At 35.9% G+C, this 18,493-nt stretch overlaps 2 protein-coding genes across 2 annotated transcripts; both read right to left on the bottom strand.

The window, feature by feature from the left end:
* Positions 1–104: 104 nt before the first annotated feature.
* Positions 105–3,485, bottom strand: LOC127983998 (transthyretin). The gene is made up of 4 exons (XM_052586446.1): positions 3,334–3,485; positions 2,505–2,644; positions 911–1,046; positions 105–431 (listed from the first exon to the last, which is right to left on the bottom strand). Exons 1-4 carry the CDS (start codon positions 3,415–3,417, stop codon positions 324–326), a joined length of 468 nt encoding a protein of 155 aa, XP_052442406.1. The 5' UTR covers positions 3,418–3,485; the 3' UTR covers positions 105–323.
* Positions 3,486–8,382: 4,897 nt separating this feature from the next.
* On the bottom strand, positions 8,383–18,271 carry si:ch73-74h11.1 (desmoglein-2). Its single transcript, XM_052587275.1, has 14 exons — positions 17,899–18,271; positions 16,494–16,601; positions 15,503–15,661; positions 15,247–15,385; positions 14,840–15,009; positions 14,622–14,756; positions 14,322–14,507; positions 12,835–13,565; positions 12,395–12,537; positions 11,654–11,875; positions 11,318–11,557; positions 11,115–11,233; positions 10,686–11,012; positions 8,383–9,310 (listed from the first exon to the last, which is right to left on the bottom strand). The coding sequence occupies exons 1-14, from the start codon at positions 17,953–17,955 to the stop codon at positions 8,438–8,440; spliced, it is 3,609 nt and encodes a 1,202-aa protein (XP_052443235.1). The 5' UTR covers positions 17,956–18,271; the 3' UTR covers positions 8,383–8,437.
* Positions 18,272–18,493: the final 222 nt, after the last annotated feature.

The raw sequence follows: 18,493 nt of genomic DNA, 5'->3' as shown, positions 1-18,493 counted from the left end.
TTATAATGCATGATATTTAAAGGCTGTAAGTGTTACCAAATATTTTAAAACCAATGTTTAGAAAACAAAAGCTGCAGTTATTAAAAAAAAACAGTTAAAAAAAAAAAAAAAATCCATGGCTGGTGAGAAATATAAATTTCACAATATCGGTGTTTTAATGTATTTTTAACCCATAAATGCAGCTTTGGTGAGCATTAGAGACTTTTTCAAAAACACTTTTGACAAGTACTTCTATCAATCAAACTGGCATTGCAAGGCGAGGCAAATACTGAATATTGGACCCTGGATGTAAAGTAATTTTCTGGGTAGGCTGTTGTGTGCTGTCACTCATGTGCTTTGACGACCACAGCTGTCGTGGTGTACGAGAAGGGGCTCAAAAGAAGAGCCAGAGTGTAATGACGATGCCCTTCGGCATGAGCCTCAAACACCACCTGCAAAAAACCACCAAAGAACCACTGAGAAACAAAGCTTATGTGGAATATATAAGTTTCTTTACATATGTGTATCTGTCAGTGTCTGTATGCTCAGTATGTCTGTGCATGTATGCATGTGTTGTCCTTGAATGCTCTGTCCTCTTATCTAAAACTGTCCATTACTGTGTGTCTATAGAAAACAAGATATAGGATCTTAAATATTTACCTCCCCACAGTTAATATAGCTCTTGGTTCACATCCAAGACAATCATTCAGGGTATTAATATACACATATTTGCTGCAAAAACGGCCTTATGCCAATCTAGTAGGTGGGTGTTATAAATAATACTAATAATACAACTAATAAAAAGTAGTCCCAATAATAAGGGGGCTATGTGCATTCTTGTGGTTTAGGTGCCTTGATAGCAACAATGACCCATCACTTAGCAACCAGTAAATGCTCATGAATGTAGAAGTGTCATCAAAGTATTGCTTACATCGGCCACCTGGTGAAAAGGTGTACGACCTTCCACCTTCCAGTAGGCTTTAGTGTCGAACTCCACCCGATACACGCCAGGAGTGAACTGCTCCTCGGTGATCAAGTTGTGCACCTCTCCCATCATGTCCACTTTCCTGTGTGAGAGGAAGAGCTCATTACTGATAAAGACAGTGACAGGAAAGAAGAAATGTGACCATGTGACTAAAATGACAACATGCAGAATAGAGAACAGAGCTGTTTGCCCTACAAAGCCAAAACCACAGTAAAAGAAACGGTGTGTGTGTGTATATATATATATATATATATATATATATATATATATATATATATATTTATTTATTAGTGTTGGACAACGATTAAATTTTTTCAGTTGCCGTTTAACAGTCCCTGGCTTGGTTGGAAGAGGTGGGCCAGAGTACGGTTCCGTTATGTATAGAGGAGTGAGTGTGAGCGCTAACCGCGCCGGAATCCAGATCTTCTGATATGTGCTGCATGATTGCATGAATATTTATGAACTGCAAAAGCGATAGATCTGTAAAGTAATATATTGTGAGAGGGACGTGTGTTACCGCGTCCCATATGACTCTAAATAATAAACCATAAAGTTATCAAAACAATGCACTCTACTATGTTGAGCGAGAGAGCTTCTCTGTTGTCTTTACGTCCTATCGGAAACTTCCTATTTTCCATTTATGAAGTCATGATTATGAGCTCGTTGCATTCTTTTCTGTTAAAAATAACAGCGGACAGTGGTTTGTGAATGCTGATGCTTAACCTAAATAATTTGATCGGGAGCCTCCCCTCCTGGGACCCATGATTTGTCTGTATGTGTATTCAGAGCCAGTGAGCAACGGACTTTCATAATAATGAAAAAAAAAAAAAAAACAGTGTTACCACGCAACAAAATAATCAAAATAATTATCGGCGTTTATCAACTAATAATGCGTTAACTTGCACAGTCCTAATACATATGTGTACACACACACACATATATGAACTAAATCAGTGTTATTTTAGTATAATTAATTCATTAAAGTTCTTGTTCATATTTTTTTGATTTTATTTTTTATTATTTTTTATTTTCTGTTTTATATATATATATATATATATATATATATATGTGTGTGTGTGTGTGTGTGTGTGTGTGTCATTTATTATTACTACTATTATTATTATTGATTGATTGATTGCAGTCTTTGTTTTTAGATTTTATATAACAATACTAACCCCATTATAAATTTAACTTACCCTTTTTTTTTTTTTTTAATGGGACCGAAACCATTATCCCCTTTTAACAGCTCAGTTGAAGCATCAGGTTAATATTTTACTTCATTGACGTAAAATCCTTCATGAACTGTTTTTAACATTACTTTCCCAAAGACCCTGGTTAAAATGAATAAATCAACAAAAATGCAATCATTGAGGTCAAATTGAGCCCAAACAGAATGAACATTAATACAGAATTCCTATGGGTTGCCAACTGGGTTCTAATTAGGTCTGATGAAAAATCTGACATGTAATTAATGTTATTAATATTATTATATATTTGCATCAAAAGTTCTTATAAAGCATGAGGGCTAGTGTGATCGTACCCACTGGCGATCTTTTCCCATGTCCCTCCTTGATCTTGGCGATAGACATCCAGAGCTATATTTCCAGCAGGAGTCCCCTTCACAGCATCCAGGATCTTTACTGTCAGAGGGCAGAGAACATCTGAGCCACCATGAATACCCTGGAACACAACCAATGTGCATAGAAATGCTCCTAAGTTTTATTTAGTCTGAACATGTGCTTAGTCTTTCTGTATCTCATTTAGGTCTGGAAATAAAACCTTGTGCTTGGGATGATCTTATCTTTAGATTAATGGCTTTGCTGTATTCCTAGGGAGTTTCTTTTGGATAAAAGCATCTCCTAAAGTCAAATAATGGAAGCAGTTGTATCAGCTCTGAGCCGTTTGTTAGGTCAGTGACCGCCTGGACGTACAGCTGTGTATAAGTGTCTTTTCCCAGAACAGAGTTTACTGCAGCACTTTGTAGTACGGCAGAACGCAGATAAAATCGCGACCTGTATGTTAGCCTGTCCAACATCTGAAAGTACCTTGTCTCACCCAGAAGGGGCCAATTTAGGATACATTTTATCTTTCATATACATTTCATAGATTTTGTGTCACTGCCAAGTTAAATATAACTAAAAGGGGCTGTAAGATATTTAATATTGATTTAATTATTGTGAATAAATAATAAATTCCATTTACACAGTCAGAACTCTCTGTAAGATATTATTCACGACATTACACAATTGCACTTGCTCTTAGCCTTGAATGGGTCACTTTAACGAAACTGAATGTCAAATTAATTGCTTTTGAAAATAAGTTCCTGTCACTATATAGCTCTAATCTATACAACAAGCAATTGAACTTACCACTGGTGCAGATTTACAGTAGGCAAAGAGAGACGCAAGAAGCACACAAATCACTGCTTTAGCCATGTTAGAACAAAACTGCATGAGATGAAATCCCAAAATGCCCTTTATACAGCTGCCGACCCTGTCATCAGGTGACTCGAGGGGGTATCTGTGGTGCCCTGTTGACAGAGTAAATAAACAGGGGAATCAGTAACTTCATACAATTTGGTTTATCCAGTGGAAACAATCAAGGGCATTTGCTATTAAACAACCCTCCTGTCTTTGGAATTTGTGCTTTTTATGATTGTTAATTCCCAAAGTCCCTCCGTTCTTTGAGAGATCTGCTTTATTGCTTGTTTACTTTCTGAGGACCTTAGTTCAGGCTCACTGGTGAAATGTTTCTTGGCAGCACATATTTGAGGGTCTGAGCTGTTATTGACAGTTCAAAGAAAAGTGTACAGTTATCCCTTGAGAGGCGGGTCATTTTCATGTGCTAGTTGTATTGCTAAAGGCATTAAATCCCTAAGCGGAGAACAGGAGAATAATTTTCTTGCAAATAGATTCTTATCAATTCATAACAGGACCATGGGTGGGTCATACAGAAGTTGTTCAGTCTCATTTTAGTTTCTGTCTTTTAAATAAAACATACATTATTTAGGCACAGTAACATATACAGGAAAAGGTGTCCTATGATAATTAATTTATTTACTACCCACTTCCTCTCCGATCTTACATGAATGGTTGTCAAGGCTGTAAACAGGTTTATGGCGATTTTATAAAGAGAAAGAATGATTGAAGAGAAAAATAATTTTGTTGTAAGAATGCTATTTTTTTTGACCAAAACTAAATTTTGCTTAGTACTTAAACAATTGCAGATAAAAATCTTATAACTTGCGTTAGAATAAATTGTAGATTCTCAAGCAAAATGTGATGAATTTTTGTGTGTGTATATATATATATATATATATATATATATATGTATGTATGTATGTATGTATGTTTGTATGTATATATATATATATATATATATATATATATATGTATGTATGTATGTATGTATGTATGTATGTATGTATATATATATATTAGGGGTGTAACGATACGCGTATTCGTATTGAACCGTTCGGTACGACGCTTTCGGTTCGGTACGCATTATGTCATTATGTATACCGAACGGTTCGTTGGAGTAATTAATTATATTTGAAAAAAAAAAAAAAAGAGAGAGAGAAATATAATGATATGCGTTCAACAAGGTAGCCCAATAACCCAAACAACTGTAACAGGCAACGCCCCTGACACTCCCGAAGAAGAAAAAAACACCAACTTATATGTTTATGTTAGGCTACTCAGCAGGCGCTCGCTCACTCAGTACGCGCTGAAGGCTCGTTGCAAAATAGCCAATGCGTTTAACAGACTAGAAATGAGAAGATCCTCCAATAACCAACAGGTCTGGTGTTTGGGTGCACTTTGGATTCCCTTTAAGCTATAATGGTGATGGCAAGAGAGTGGTGGATAAAAAAACAACGGTATGTCGCATCTGCAACATGACAGGGTACACCAGCGGGAATACAAAAAAAAAAAAAAAAAAAAAAAAACACCAGCGGGAATATCTGGGATATATGCGTCAGTACTATCTGGGAAAAGACGAAAAAAAGGAGAAACATGCACGCAGCAAACTATCCCTGCAGCATTTAGACACTATAGCTTACAGGGAATCCAACCCAAACACCAGACCTGTTGGTTATTTTAGGATCTTATATTTCTGGTCTGTTAAATGCATTCGACATTTTGCAACGAGCCTTCAGCGCGTGCTGAGTGAGCGAGCGCCTTAGGGGCCGTTCACATATCGTGCCTAAAAACGCATGGAAAACGCTAAGCGCGTCTTTCTCCTCCTTTCCAAAGCGCTCGGGCAGAAGCGCTCATGAGGCGTCTGTCTTTGCTAAGCAACAATGACGTGCTCTCTCCATGAGACGCGGAAATTTCAGCGAAGGATAAATGGATTTGCAGCTCTAAAAATCGCTTGCAGTAGCTCTGCTACTAAATTTATTTCAAAATTGCAATCCATATACAACTATGATCAGCTGATCCTTCATCTTGGCTGAGCTCTCAACGTTGTTACGGGAAAGGATGAAGCTGATTGGTTGGTTCTTGTCACATGACCCGCGGTGCGCTTGCGGCATTCTGAAAAGTTGAGATGTTTTTACATTTTGCTGTATCTAAAACGTATCGAACCGAACCGAACCGAACCGTGACATCAGTGTATCGTATCGAACCGAACCGTGAATTTTGTGAACCGTTACACCCCTAATATATATACATTTGTTTTATTTTATTTTTTTTATTTTATTTTATTCTTTTAGATTGTTTCAATAAACCTATCTTTGAAGCAAACTTCATGGAGTGGCTGCTGTGTTTGCTTATTTTGTCTAACTGTTACTATTTACCCCAAAAGGGTAGGTTTAACAACATACTCTGAGGTCTGAAAAAAAGGTCTGAATTGGTTCCTTATAGTTAACAAATGTGGTTGCTTGCATTAAAGTTTCATGACTGTAGCACAAAAATTCTGCAAGTTATAGATTCTGAAACAAAAAGTATTTCAACCATACCCAGTCTCCCCAACCAACACAAATGCTTTGAAATATTGAGGGGTTGAGTTTTATTTTTGGGTGAAACAATAATAACTATCCAATGATATAATTTGTAATTTAATCAGATCTTATGGCAGACCTTATGAGGAAGGACGATTCACTGACTTTGCAAAGCTACGCATGAGAGAGAGAGAACTATTTGAACAAGTAGATTCACAAAATAAAAATTAGACTTTCTAATGCTGCAAGTACGAGACAAATGGTTTAGACCAAATCGATTCAATAGAATGAACCAGACGTTACATTGCAACACGCCTGAGAGGTTTAAAAGATGCTACACATGATGGAGGACAATTCACGGACATGAAGACAGAGAGACAAAAGGTGAGTGCACCCAGCAACTGTGCGACCTCATTTCTAAGATGCATAGCCTATATTATGAGAATATTCCAACTTAACATAAGATCATGATGCTTTTTTCAGTCTCACAGGTTTGAACATGACTAGGAAATTGTCCCCCCCCCAAAAAAAAAAAATCACTATTACAGTGATTCTCAGCATCCATCTTGAATTGGGCAAAGCGTGGGAATATGACTCCTTGTATTAGTTTTAAATCACATAAGTGACAAAATTTTAAGTTTGCTGAAAAGATTCATTTGAGCTGTCATTCTCATTCTTCGGCTCATACCCTGTGGCGTGAGGACTCTGTTGAAAGCTAGTTGCAAAGTTATGACTGCTTTCAAAAACTGCTGGTAAGGCAGGTTTCGGCAAGTAGCATGAAAGGAGAAAATGTGGGTTTTTTTTCTTCTTTTTTTTAACTGCTCTTCAGGGTTAACAAGAAAACTGTCAAGCTGACAGCACGACTCAAAGCAGTAACAAATGAAAAACAAGACTCTGCAGAATGGAGTGTTAAAGGAGTTTATTATTACTGTCAAATATCCCCATTATTAAAGATTTTCAGTAAGGCAGAATAAATCACCACTGGCTAATCACCAAAACGATCAGTATGTAATTAAACAAGAAACCAGATAAGTTTGTACAAAAATACATTTTTGATTTTTTTTTAAAAAAGAATAATTTTTCACAAGCATTATATAACATGTTTTGTTTAATTTTGCAATAAGTTTGAGCCTTGCTATTTTATTGACGGTAAAAATAGAAAAACAACAAGAAAGGGTCATGAGAACGGCAAGAGGATGGGATCAAGTCAGATTTACACTCTCATATCCTGGGTGAGCACCTGGCACACACACTTTACTTGGATTTCTTATTTTTCCAATGCTTATTTTACAGTTTCATCCCACAGTCCTTCTTCATCTGCAACACTTAGCTCACACACATAGCGTTCTTTACTGATCATTGTCCCTCAAACGATTCCTCCTTCAGCTGTCAGATCATCTGGAGACATGCGCATCTCTCAATGTGAATGCAGATGAACCTTAAGGCCAGATTACCCAGATGCTTCTTTCTGACTGAATGAACAGTTCAAGATAACTTTTAGCAAAGGACATTATTGACAATTAGTAACTTCTGCTGAAGAAAAAGCAGCTGGATTTTCAAGTTGTATTTCACAAGCATGCTCTTTACTTTTTCTTGACATTCTTTGAGAGATAAGAAGCCTTTTGCTTCAGGGTTAAACGTTGTTGATCTAAGTTTATGATCTTATCTGTTCAGAAATAATAATAATAATAATAATGATAAAAAAAGATTATTTTCTTTTGAGTCACTTTGTTCTTGTCATGCATTGATTTCTTTTGACTCACAGACACTGACTGTGTCTTGGGAAGTTGTCTTTTATGCAGACATCAACTAAAACGGAAATTAATGAGTGATTAACTTGATGTTTTTCATAGCAACAGCCACTCTTATGGAAATATACTGTACTTCTGATGTAAATTTTGATGCTAGCATGTTCACAAGTACAACTAATAAGCACAGAATATCTACTACATAAAAATACTGGATGATCCATATTGGATCATCAAATATATGATCCAATATGTTATCTATGTTCAAAAGGGTCAGTATGTTTTTTTGTAGGAATTTTTCTTTCTTCAGCAACAATGCATTAAATTGATTAAAATGTATAGTAAATAGTTTTCATTGTTTTAAAATATATATATATATATATATATATATATATATATATATATATATATATATATATATAAAATTGTTCTTTTGAACTTTCCGTTCATCGAAGAATCCTGAAAAAACATTAATATCAACATTAATAAGAAATGTTTCTTGATCATCAAATCGATATGTCCATCCGTCCGTGTCTATCTATCTATCTATCTATCTATCTATCTATCTATCTATCTATCTATCTATCTATCTGTCTGTCTGTCTGTCTGTCTGTCTGTCTGTCTGTCTGTCTGTCTGTCTGTCTGTCTGTCTGTCTGTCTGTCTGTCCGTCCGTCCGTCCGTCCGTCCGTCCGTCCGTCCATCCATCCATCCATCCATCCATCCATCCATCCATCCATCTATCTATCTATCTACCTAACTATCTATCTTCTTGGATCTTCTCATATTCATTTAGATGGCGCAGTGTCTTTAGCTTGAGGCTTCACTTCTTTAGTACCCAGTGACTCAGCTGGTGTCTTCTTTTTCTTTTGTTTGCCCAGTGCTGGAACATCAGCAAGCAAGTTTGGTGGTCTGCTGGTCGCCCCCTGCATTGGGTTCTCCTGAAAGTGTGTCTGCATTAGCAGTACGCCGCCAGGTGATCCGATGGGAGATGAGACAGGGCTAAATCCCAGCACAGTCTCCTGTTGCTGTCCTTCCATCTGCAGCTGTATCGGCTGATTAGCAGCTACAGGGGCTCCATTAATCACATACATTGCTTGTTGTCCTCGGCTCAGAGTCGCATGTGAAATGTTTCCGCCTTGGAGGATCAAACCTTCCGTCCCAGGGTTCCCATTTATTACATACAAACCCTGATTGGGACTCTCAACAAAAACTGTGTTTGGTACTTGCTGCTCCACCAGGTAGTATAGAGGCTGCTGTTGCACAAAACACATCTCGCTTGCTTTGGCACCTGGAAGCGTGGCTGATTTATTAACCATCTCAACTTTGGTAACAGAGCTTTGCTGTACTTCTTGTGGAGGTGGGATGGTTTTGGTAACCTGGACGGTGTTAGTACTGATGGATCTCTCGGTTTTAAAGCTGGTTTCAACAGATTTGACTACTTGCTCAGTTTTGGAAGGGGGTACAGGAGGTTTCGGAGGATGGCATAGTTCCGCTAATGTAAAGAACTTTGACCCTAGGTTGTTGAGGAACTCCAGGTCACTGTCAGACTCAAGGAGGCTGCAACGACCAACAGAGCCAGCCGGGCTGCCTTGACCCTCATACTCATACAACACAAGACCATCTTTCAGAGGAGGGTTCACTGCAAGACAGCTTGCTTTCTGCAATAAAGAATCAAATGAAAATATGTTGTCATTTAATCAGCATCATCTAATCTTCATTCTGAACCTGTTTACCCCTTTTTAATTGAACACAAACTAAATTTTTTTGAAGAATATCTTGCAGTCTCAAGAAGAAAAGGAACAAAAGCTGTCATTGAGGAGATATATTTTCATCTTTTCATTTTTACCCCATATTACTACTATGAAATCACATTTTGGTACATAAAGTGTATATATAAGTACCTAAATAGTACATATTTATAGTACAATAGTATCTTTTTAAAAAGGGACCATCAGTGACAGCTTTTCCTTTTTTTTTTTCTTTTTTTTTTTTGATTGTGGCCATTTTTTTCAATGTAATGATATTAAATGAGGCTGGGGTGTGCAATAAAAATGGCTTAGACTTACAAATTCATATGATAGATTTGTGTGATGAACAGACCACCATTAGTCAGTTTTCCATTACAGATTTGTGCAAAAGTTTTTTGATATGTGGATAAAACACATATTGTGAATTCACAGTGCTTCCATTAACCGGTTATGTGACTAAAACGTAGTGTTTACCTCTTGCGACAAGTCATGATGATAGATGTTGGAAGGTTTACATTTATTGCAATTACTGCACAAGCCATTAATTTGAATCTAAGGAGGCGCATGCATGTTTTTTTGGTGAATTAGCATGGGGAGCCGCTTCTGGAACGCTTCTGAAATGTGTTCAGCGCAGCTGTTATAAACACACACACTGACTAGAGTGACCATGTTGGAGCCGTAATGCACCATGTATGTACGTGTGCAGTGTAAATAATAGGTTTTCCTAATAATGAAAGCTCTTTTTGATATAATCCTTTTTGAATTTCCTGAAAAAACACAGATATAGCGATATATCGCTAAATTTACGTGTTTTCATTAGGTGTATTTTTAATTCTGGATTTCAAATTGTGTAATTTGAAGGTTAACCTGGCTATTTAAAGATAATCTTCCAGGCCAAAAAGGATCATTGATTCAGTGAGGTAAAATCAAGAACCATTTGTTAATGAATCATTCAGATTTAGTAAACTGAATCAGCGGATTCACTGAAAGAGGCTTGATTTTAAAAGAACAATTTGTTAAAAAAACAATTGCGATTTCCATTTAAGTGCCAAGAAGAACTTGGACAGATGTTCATGAAATAACATTCGAAAATGTAATTTGTTCCTTACACAAAAGCTATTGTATTACTTCAGAAGTAGCATAAGTTGTATGGACTACTTTTATGATACTTTTATGGTGTTGATTTGTCTTTTAAAGCTTGGCCAAAATCCCCTTTTGTGCTCCACAGAAGAAAAGTCATTCTTAGTTTTTGTATGAACTTAAATATAAATAATTAATTTCATACCTGAGAGAAATATTCATTGAGAAAAGCATCTCCCACTGCCATATCCTGATAAATATCTTGTTTTTCATATGTGGGTGATGTAGAGTAGAGAGCACTGTTGCGATGGTTGGCTGTTGAAAAGGTGTTTTGCCGAGACAAAAACCTTTTGCTGTCAGTTTCGGTAAACCCTTTGTTTATTTCCTGGTTGAATGTTCTGCTTTCATTAGTGACACTTGCCTGAAAGGGCATTGATGATACATTGTTGGATACATAGTTGGAAACTGTTCCATCCGGAAACAGTTGTTTTTGGTCTATTGTATTAACAGGACTGCTGAGAAGAGGAACCTCCTACAGAATACAAAATCATGTTGTACATGTTGTCAAATCGAATTGTGTTTTATGACATAACACCAAGTTTGAATTTTAATTTTGCATCTGAATAAATTTTACCTTGTCCTCTCCTATGCCTTCAGTGTGATATGCAATGAGAGATTCTTTGGTGTAAAAGGGCAAATCTGTGAATTCCTTCACAGTCCCACACTGGCAGAAGATCAGGAGGAAAGGTGCCACTGAAAATGCAATGAACAAAGAGTTTTCTATGAGCTATAAGGATGTCAAGCTGTATGAATGTGTTGAACACATGAGTAACTTACACAAGAGCAAAGCTGCACCACTGAGGAACAAGCCAATGGCTGGTATTCCTATTTTGAATGGTAAGCCACGCTGTGCAGCCAGTCTCGGCCCACATGAGCCTTTTTTCTCACATTTACAAACTTCTACCTCAAAGTTTTGGTTGTCTGGACAGGACAGACCCTGAGCATCTGAGATCTTCATTGCAAGCTTGTACATGCCTGGCCACAAAGCCTCCAGTGCATGAAAGCTTACTGTTGTTCCTATAAATAAGAGAGATTTGCACACTAGTAATTCAAATACATTGCATTTGAGTGGTAGTTGTGTGTTTTAACTGTATAAACCCGCTTTGTTTTTACCGTTTATAGGCACCATCTCCCATTTTCCAACACTTTCCTCTTCTATCAGAACAAATTGATAAGGTGCTCCATTTGGATCGGCATCCCCGTCGAAAGCAGTGATATTTACCACTTTATTATTATCACAAGTTTGATGATAGGTGCTGGTCAGTGCTGGGCAGTGATCATTTGAGTCCTCCACCTTTAATGCTATTGTCCCAGTTGCTGTCTTAGATGGCACATCTAGAAAAGAAAAGAAAAAGATATCAAGATTTTAATGGAAAATGTAGATCTATACCTAACCTAATTATAAATTGAAAATAGCAATATTTAGATAATAATTAACATTAAGCCTACATATTTACAGCATATTATTATTTCAGTTGGGTATTTACCATTCCTAATTGCACGAAAATTACCCATCCAGAAAAAGAAAAAAAAAACTTCTTCTTTCAAAAGATTTTGGACTGACAGTCCTTAATTGGGCATTTTGTAAGTACTGCAAATATATATATATATATATATATATATATATATATATATATATATATATATATATATATATTTGCAGTACTTACAAAATGCCCAATTAAGGACTGTCAGTCCAAAATCTTTTGAAAGAAGAAGTTTAACAAGTTTAAGTAGTTGCTCTCTGTTTTTTTTATACTAAATGTTTGGCTGTCTGACAAATATTGGAGTTCATTATTCAATTCATCTTAGTGGAAAAAATAAATAAAAATGGCACAAAATCCTGATGCTTGCCTTGAGTCATGCAGATAATCTTCGCAAAGTAGGTTCCATTGACCAAAAACTTTGATTCTCGATCAGGAGCCTTTGTCAGTTTAATCTCAGCAGTTTCCTCATCAATGCTTAGCCAGTTTTCAGGATCATGACCTTTAGCATACCTGGATGTTCAATTAATGATGAAAACAATGACATACATTTAACTGATCAAAGATTATTAGGCATCTGTATAAACAAGCATAATGAAATCAATAAACTGTATAAATTATAGCAATGATGAAAATCAAAAACATAATTATTTACAAATAAAATCAATGAATATGATTTTATCTCTCTCTCTCTCTCTCTCTCTCTCTCTCTCTCTATATATATATATATATATATATATATATAAGAATTAATATGATTCATAATCCAAGGTAACCATACATTTCCTTGAAAACCTGATCAAAGCTCACCTCACATTTTCAGCTGGTTCTCCAGTGTCGCCATCCAAAGCAGGATACGTTCCCAGCACTATTGGGAAATCTTCATCATCTGGATCTTCTGACACTGGGAAGTCTTTCACAGAAGGTGAGAAGCTAGGACCGTCGGGTAGGTTGTTTACACTGATCTTAACTGGGTAACCTTTCCCAGATGGTTTTTTATCAGGCTCAGATCCAGGTTTGCCAGATGGTTTAGTACCAGGTTTTGTTCCAGGCTTGACACCAGGTGAGGGGCCAGGCTTGGCTCCAGGCTTAACTCCAGGCTTAACTCCAGGCTTGCCATCAGGTTTAAGCCCAACGCCACCACCTGCATCCACTCCCAAATCCACTCCAGCACCCAGATCCAATCCAGCATCCAGTCCAGCATCTACGTCCAATCCAGCATCCAAATCCAGTCCAGCATCCAGTCCAGCATCTACGTCCAATCCAGCATCCAAATCCAGTCCAGCATCCAGTCCAGCATCCAGTCCAGCTCCCAGTCCAGCATCCAGCCCAGCATCCAGTCCTCCTCCCAAACCAAACCCTATTCCTAACCCTGTTCCCAAACCTGCTCCCGCTCCGCCCCCTCCTCCTAGGCCAGCGCCAGCCCCTAAATCCTTGTCCAGATTAACGTCCAGCTCTAGAGCACTTCCATTTATGAAAGGAGCTACATTTGAAATAACCAAACTGAGGTCCAATTCTTTTACCTTTTCAAAATCAACAGGCTTCGGAGAGGCAGATAGACATGGTAAAGGAAAAAAACAACATGATATAAATGAGATACATACAAGTTATTTTAACGGGAGATATCAAAGAAGTGTCTTTGAGTCTATGACACATGAAGAAAATAAAAAAATCTTGTTTAAAATTATTATTTTTGAAAAATGTTCATACAATTTACTAGAAATGTTTCAATTTAATTACTTGAGTGAAAATATATATCAAGTAAAAATTTTTTTAAAATTTTCTCACACCTTCATTACATATGAGAGTGTACATTTCAATCATTATTTAAGTTTTAAAAAGTTTTTAAATATAGTATGTAACCCCGGACCACAAAACTAGTCTAGAAGAAATCAAAGCTGAATAAATAACTTTTCCATTTATGTATGATTTGTTAGGATCAGACTATATTTAGCCGAGATACAACTATTTAAAAATCTGGAATCTGAGGGTGCAAAAATATCTAAATAAAGAGAAAATCACCTGTAAAATTGTGCAAATTAAGTATATATATATTATAAGAAATCAGAATAGATTACTTAAGATTTTCTATTCAAGAATTGCATTCCTAATGAGTTTTTTCTTATTATTTTCTTCATGATATCAGGACTTTTTTTTTTACCATACTGACATTGAATTGAATTGCAATTGTTTTTTAAATAAATTAATAGAAAGGACATATGTGTGTCATTGACCCCTCAACAAATAATATTATGAAAGGTTTATGTCCATAATAAAGAAAAGCCATTTGCAGGTACCTTGACCAGTTTTAGGATTCCCTCATTGGTTTTAGGGTCTGTTTCAATTGAGAAGAGGTTGTCTTCATTTCCTTTTTGGATATCAAACACTGCCAGCCAGTTATCAGTGAATTCCAGATCCTTGTCCAGGGCTTTAATTCTCATGACAACCACATCAATCATACCTTCATCCACACTGCCTGAATACTAACAGAGATAAAGACGCCAACTGATAAATACGATTGATTTAATACATACATTTATGTAATTGAATAATCCTGCCATTCACAGCTTGCAGGCAATGGTATCTTAAGACATTACCTCTTCTTTCTCAAGAGTGGGAACATTGTCATTTATATCCAAAACATGAATTTGAACAGTCCCTGTTCCTGTGTTGCCAGACGGCGCTCCATTCATATCAACTCCCTGAACTATTAAAGTATATGTGTCGTGTCTCTGTAAAAGACAGTTGGTTACAAATCTGGATTTAGATGTATCATGTTGCATTTTTCATGAACTTTTGAATGAAAATCAGTTACCTCTCGATCCAGGGTTTTCTCCTTCACATAGACTATCCCAGTTGTTTTATCAATGGAGAACAAATGGCCAGATTCGGCTGGGGTTTGTCTTAATATACTGTATGCTATTTTGGAATTAAGAGTGTCCGGTTCATCGGCATCAGTAGCTCTTATTCGCACGACAGGTGTTCCTGTTGTTTCGCAAGCATGATGACAGAAAAATGTAACATTTTTATAAAGTATATAGAATGGGGGACTGTAAGATAAGGGTAACAATTTTAGAATCTTATTGGAGCAGAAACTAACTATTAAATATTATAATGTTATATTTTTAATTAATAAACATTTATCCTGTAGAACAGAGACTCTTGTGAGAACTTAAGGAAGTTGGGAAACATAAAGACAGTATGGTAATAAATGCAACCCACCAATCTTGCTGCTTTCCCTCACAGATCCCCTCTGTAATCTGAATATTGGTGAGTTATCATTCTGATCCTCAACTTTGATCTTCAGCTCAATGTTTTCTTCCGCTATTGATCCGTTACGAAATGTCGCTATGCCAGTCAGCTACATAAGAACAAAAATGATATGCGTGTATCAAGGTCTCTTAATTTAGACTATATATCAATAATCAACTCATTTATATGTCTGTAATGAATAATCCAAAAGTGGAGCGCAACTCACATTGTATAAAGATGTTTTTTCTCTGTCTAGCAGGCTGGTGACCCTAACATAGCCATTTTCTGGATTGATAACAAACAAGTTATAAGGTGCCTTGTCAGCTCCGTGACCTCTTAGTCCATATTCCACCATCTGCCAGTTAATATCTTTATCAGATCGGATCTGAAAAAAAAGCAAAAAACAATACTGAGAATGCTTGTGAATACTGAGTATTTAAACGTGCTAATGCAAATTTACATTATGCAAATATAAAGCAAAAAATAGGTGGCAGCCAGTCGATGTGAGGTTCAAGTAGTGATGACTGTCTTAAGCATTTCAAAATATGCAGATTGTGGTGTTTTATGTTGGATTTATGTCTAAATTTCTTTTACATATATAATTTATATATATATATATATATATATATATATATATATATATATATATATATATATATATATATATATTGGTAAATGGACAAATTTACATGTTGCAAGTACCCCTGTTTGCTCAATTGAGGACATATTGGTGCTAATTACATGTCTTGATGATGACCTTTTTTTTTTTTTTTTTTTTCAGTGGTATGAAAAAGTTATAGGAAAAAGAGGCAAGCTAAAACACAATAAAGTTAAACTTTTAAAATACTATGAAGGTAAAAATTTTAATTTAATTTTAATTCAGGTGAAATAAATCATAAAATATAATTGTACAAAATATGAAGATTGTTGAATAATTCCAGGTTGAACTGAAATACATTTTAAAAATTCTTATCATCTGTTGTTTTGCTGAGTCTCAGAAAGACTTATTGAGCAGTAGGTAGGGCAGCTTATGAAACAGGTGAAAAGGTGAAGCTTTAAAAACCAGTAGATCCAGATCTCAAGTTTTTCAGATGATAGCACAAACAAGAAAAGATTGACATTAGGACCACCCTGTGCAAGCATATCCAAAATATGTCTTTGGGTTATGTGCAGTGTGGGGTGGGGAGTGGGGGATGTGGGAGCTGTAAAATGCTTACCTTTGCCACAAACTCCTCTTTTGTGTAGTCAATATTCTCATAAAGTCTTGTTGGTGGAAGAATCCACTCTCGTTTCCTTCGATTAGATCTGCTGTTGGCTCTCGCTGCCTAAAGAATTAGATTTTATTAAATTTTTTTCAGAATCCAGATCCATAATTTTATTTATTTTTTTATTTTTTTATTGTCATCAAAAGGAAGATAACATACACTCAGAAAAAAGGCGCAAAGCTGTCACTGGGGTGGTAGACAAAAGTACATATTAGTTCCTAAAGTGTACATATTAGTACCTTTTGAGAGAGTGCCACCTTAGCGTAGAATTATCTAAATGTACTGTATATTAAATGTATATTAAATGTAAATGAAGATCTTTAAGATTTGTTCTTCTTACATTTGAATGACCTTTTCCCCAGTCACAGCGATTTTATCTACAGTGTCAACTGTTTATGTTTGGCAGCTGTTGATGGCTGATGAAAATAGATCCAAATGCTATTTTTCGAGTGCAGAAAAATGCTAACAATAATGGATTACTGTAACACTGGTGTACATGCTTTCTCTCTATGCTTGTAAATGCTTTTGGGAATTATTTATGGCCTGCCATCAAGGCACTCCAGAGATGAGCACAGGAATGAATAGAATTGAAAAAGTCAGTGAAAATTGATCTGCTTGTCTAAAAACAACAGGTAATGCAGCCCATTTAAGCTACACATTTAAATCTAAATTGTCCTTGTACTAACCAAACTATATACAGTATATATATATATATATATATATATATATATATATATATATATATATATATATATATATATATATATATATATACACACACAATGTAAACCGTTCCTCTTTACTGTAAACTGACCTAGTACACATTTTTCCAAGTATATGCTGAGGTATATGCTGATGCTGTCATTAAGTGCAGGTTTAAACTTGAAACTATGCTGCCCACAGGCGTTTTTCATATTAACAAATCGTAGATGCTTCTGTCTTCCAGTGGTTAAAAAAGCGAAAGGACTCAACAATTAGTGACTATTACAACACTCATTTTACTATTGTTACAATGTTGTGGCTTGCTTTATAATATGCAAGGATATAACAATGTGAACACAAAATAATCAGATCAGACTGAATTGGTCAGACCAAATCTATCCATTCAACACTCTCACATTCAAAAGCTTTAAATAATAATAATAATAATAATTCATACAAATAAATAAAATAAATTGTTTCTGGTGAAGAAAACAAAATAGTATTAGGAGTTAATGTGATCAGAAACAACAAGTGTGCATAGTATGCATATTACCTGTAATTATTGCATTTGCTTAAATATGTGTGAAGAAACACAACTGGGCTGAATTTTCAGTTAAATATATGCAAAAACACTTGTTGGTTTGGTGTAACTTACCACAATCCTGCACAGCAGCAGGACCAAACATATTCGTCCAAGCCAAACGGGAGACATGAGAGCTGTAGGTCAGATGGAATCAGTCAGTCCTTGATTCTCGTATCTTCTCCTGTCCTCCTTCGGTCTCAGTCGTGACCTGTTGATCAGAGCTGTGCTTGTGTAGAGGGTTGGAAATGGGGGGCAGGTTACTGATCACTTTTTGGGTGGGGCATCTGGAAAAGCACTTTCTCTTGCACACACCCAGGCGTGAGAATTTTCTGCTGTGGAGGAGCCCCCTACCACCTCTCTCTCCACTCTCTGCTTTTATTCACTCTTTGAATAAAGCAAGCACTAAATTAACATAGTCCAATTTCATTTAATATAAAGGAAGGCAATGCAACAGATTTAAACTGTACACTGAAAATATAGTGACTGTGACAGCTGTCTGTGAGATTGTGTAAGTGTGTTTTAACATGAAAACTATAGTGTTCCCAGCAAGGATTTAGACACTTAGACTTAAAATGTAGAAATATCTTTGTTTATATTGCAAAAAAATAAATAAAATAATAATAATAATAATAATAATAATAATAATTTTTGGAGTCATTTTTGCTCT

This window comes from Carassius gibelio, chromosome B20 (genome assembly GCF_023724105.1).
Source record: "Carassius gibelio isolate Cgi1373 ecotype wild population from Czech Republic chromosome B20, carGib1.2-hapl.c, whole genome shotgun sequence".
Lineage (NCBI taxonomy): Eukaryota > Metazoa > Chordata > Actinopteri > Cypriniformes > Cyprinidae > Carassius > Carassius gibelio.
The sequence above is the reverse complement of the archived record's forward strand: the minus strand, read 5'-3'. Positions and strand labels throughout refer to the sequence as shown.

Bases quoted from the DNA above. Each gene is read 5' to 3' on its own strand.
- LOC127983998 (XM_052586446.1), bottom strand. From the start codon at position 3,417: ATGCAGTTTTGTTCTAACATGGCTAAAGCAGTGATTTGTGTGCTTCTT. The intron at 2,645-3,333 runs GTAAGTTCAATT...GTTGTGTTCCAG, and splicing joins ACTGTAAATCTGCACCAGTG to GGTATTCATGGTGGCTCAGA. The intron at 1,047-2,504 runs GTACGATCACAC...CCTCTCACACAG, and splicing joins TGGGAAAAGATCGCCAGTGG to GAAAGTGGACATGATGGGAG.
- si:ch73-74h11.1 (XM_052587275.1), bottom strand. From the start codon at position 17,955: ATGTCTCCCGTTTGGCTTGGACGAATATGTTTGGTCCTGCTGCTGTGC. The intron at 14,508-14,621 runs GTAATGTCTTAA...TATCTCTGTTAG, and splicing joins CCACTCTTGAGAAAGAAGAG to TATTCAGGCAGTGTGGATGA. The intron at 13,566-14,321 runs GTACCTGCAAAT...GCCTCTCCGAAG, and splicing joins GAATCCTAAAACTGGTCAAG to CCTGTTGATTTTGAAAAGGT.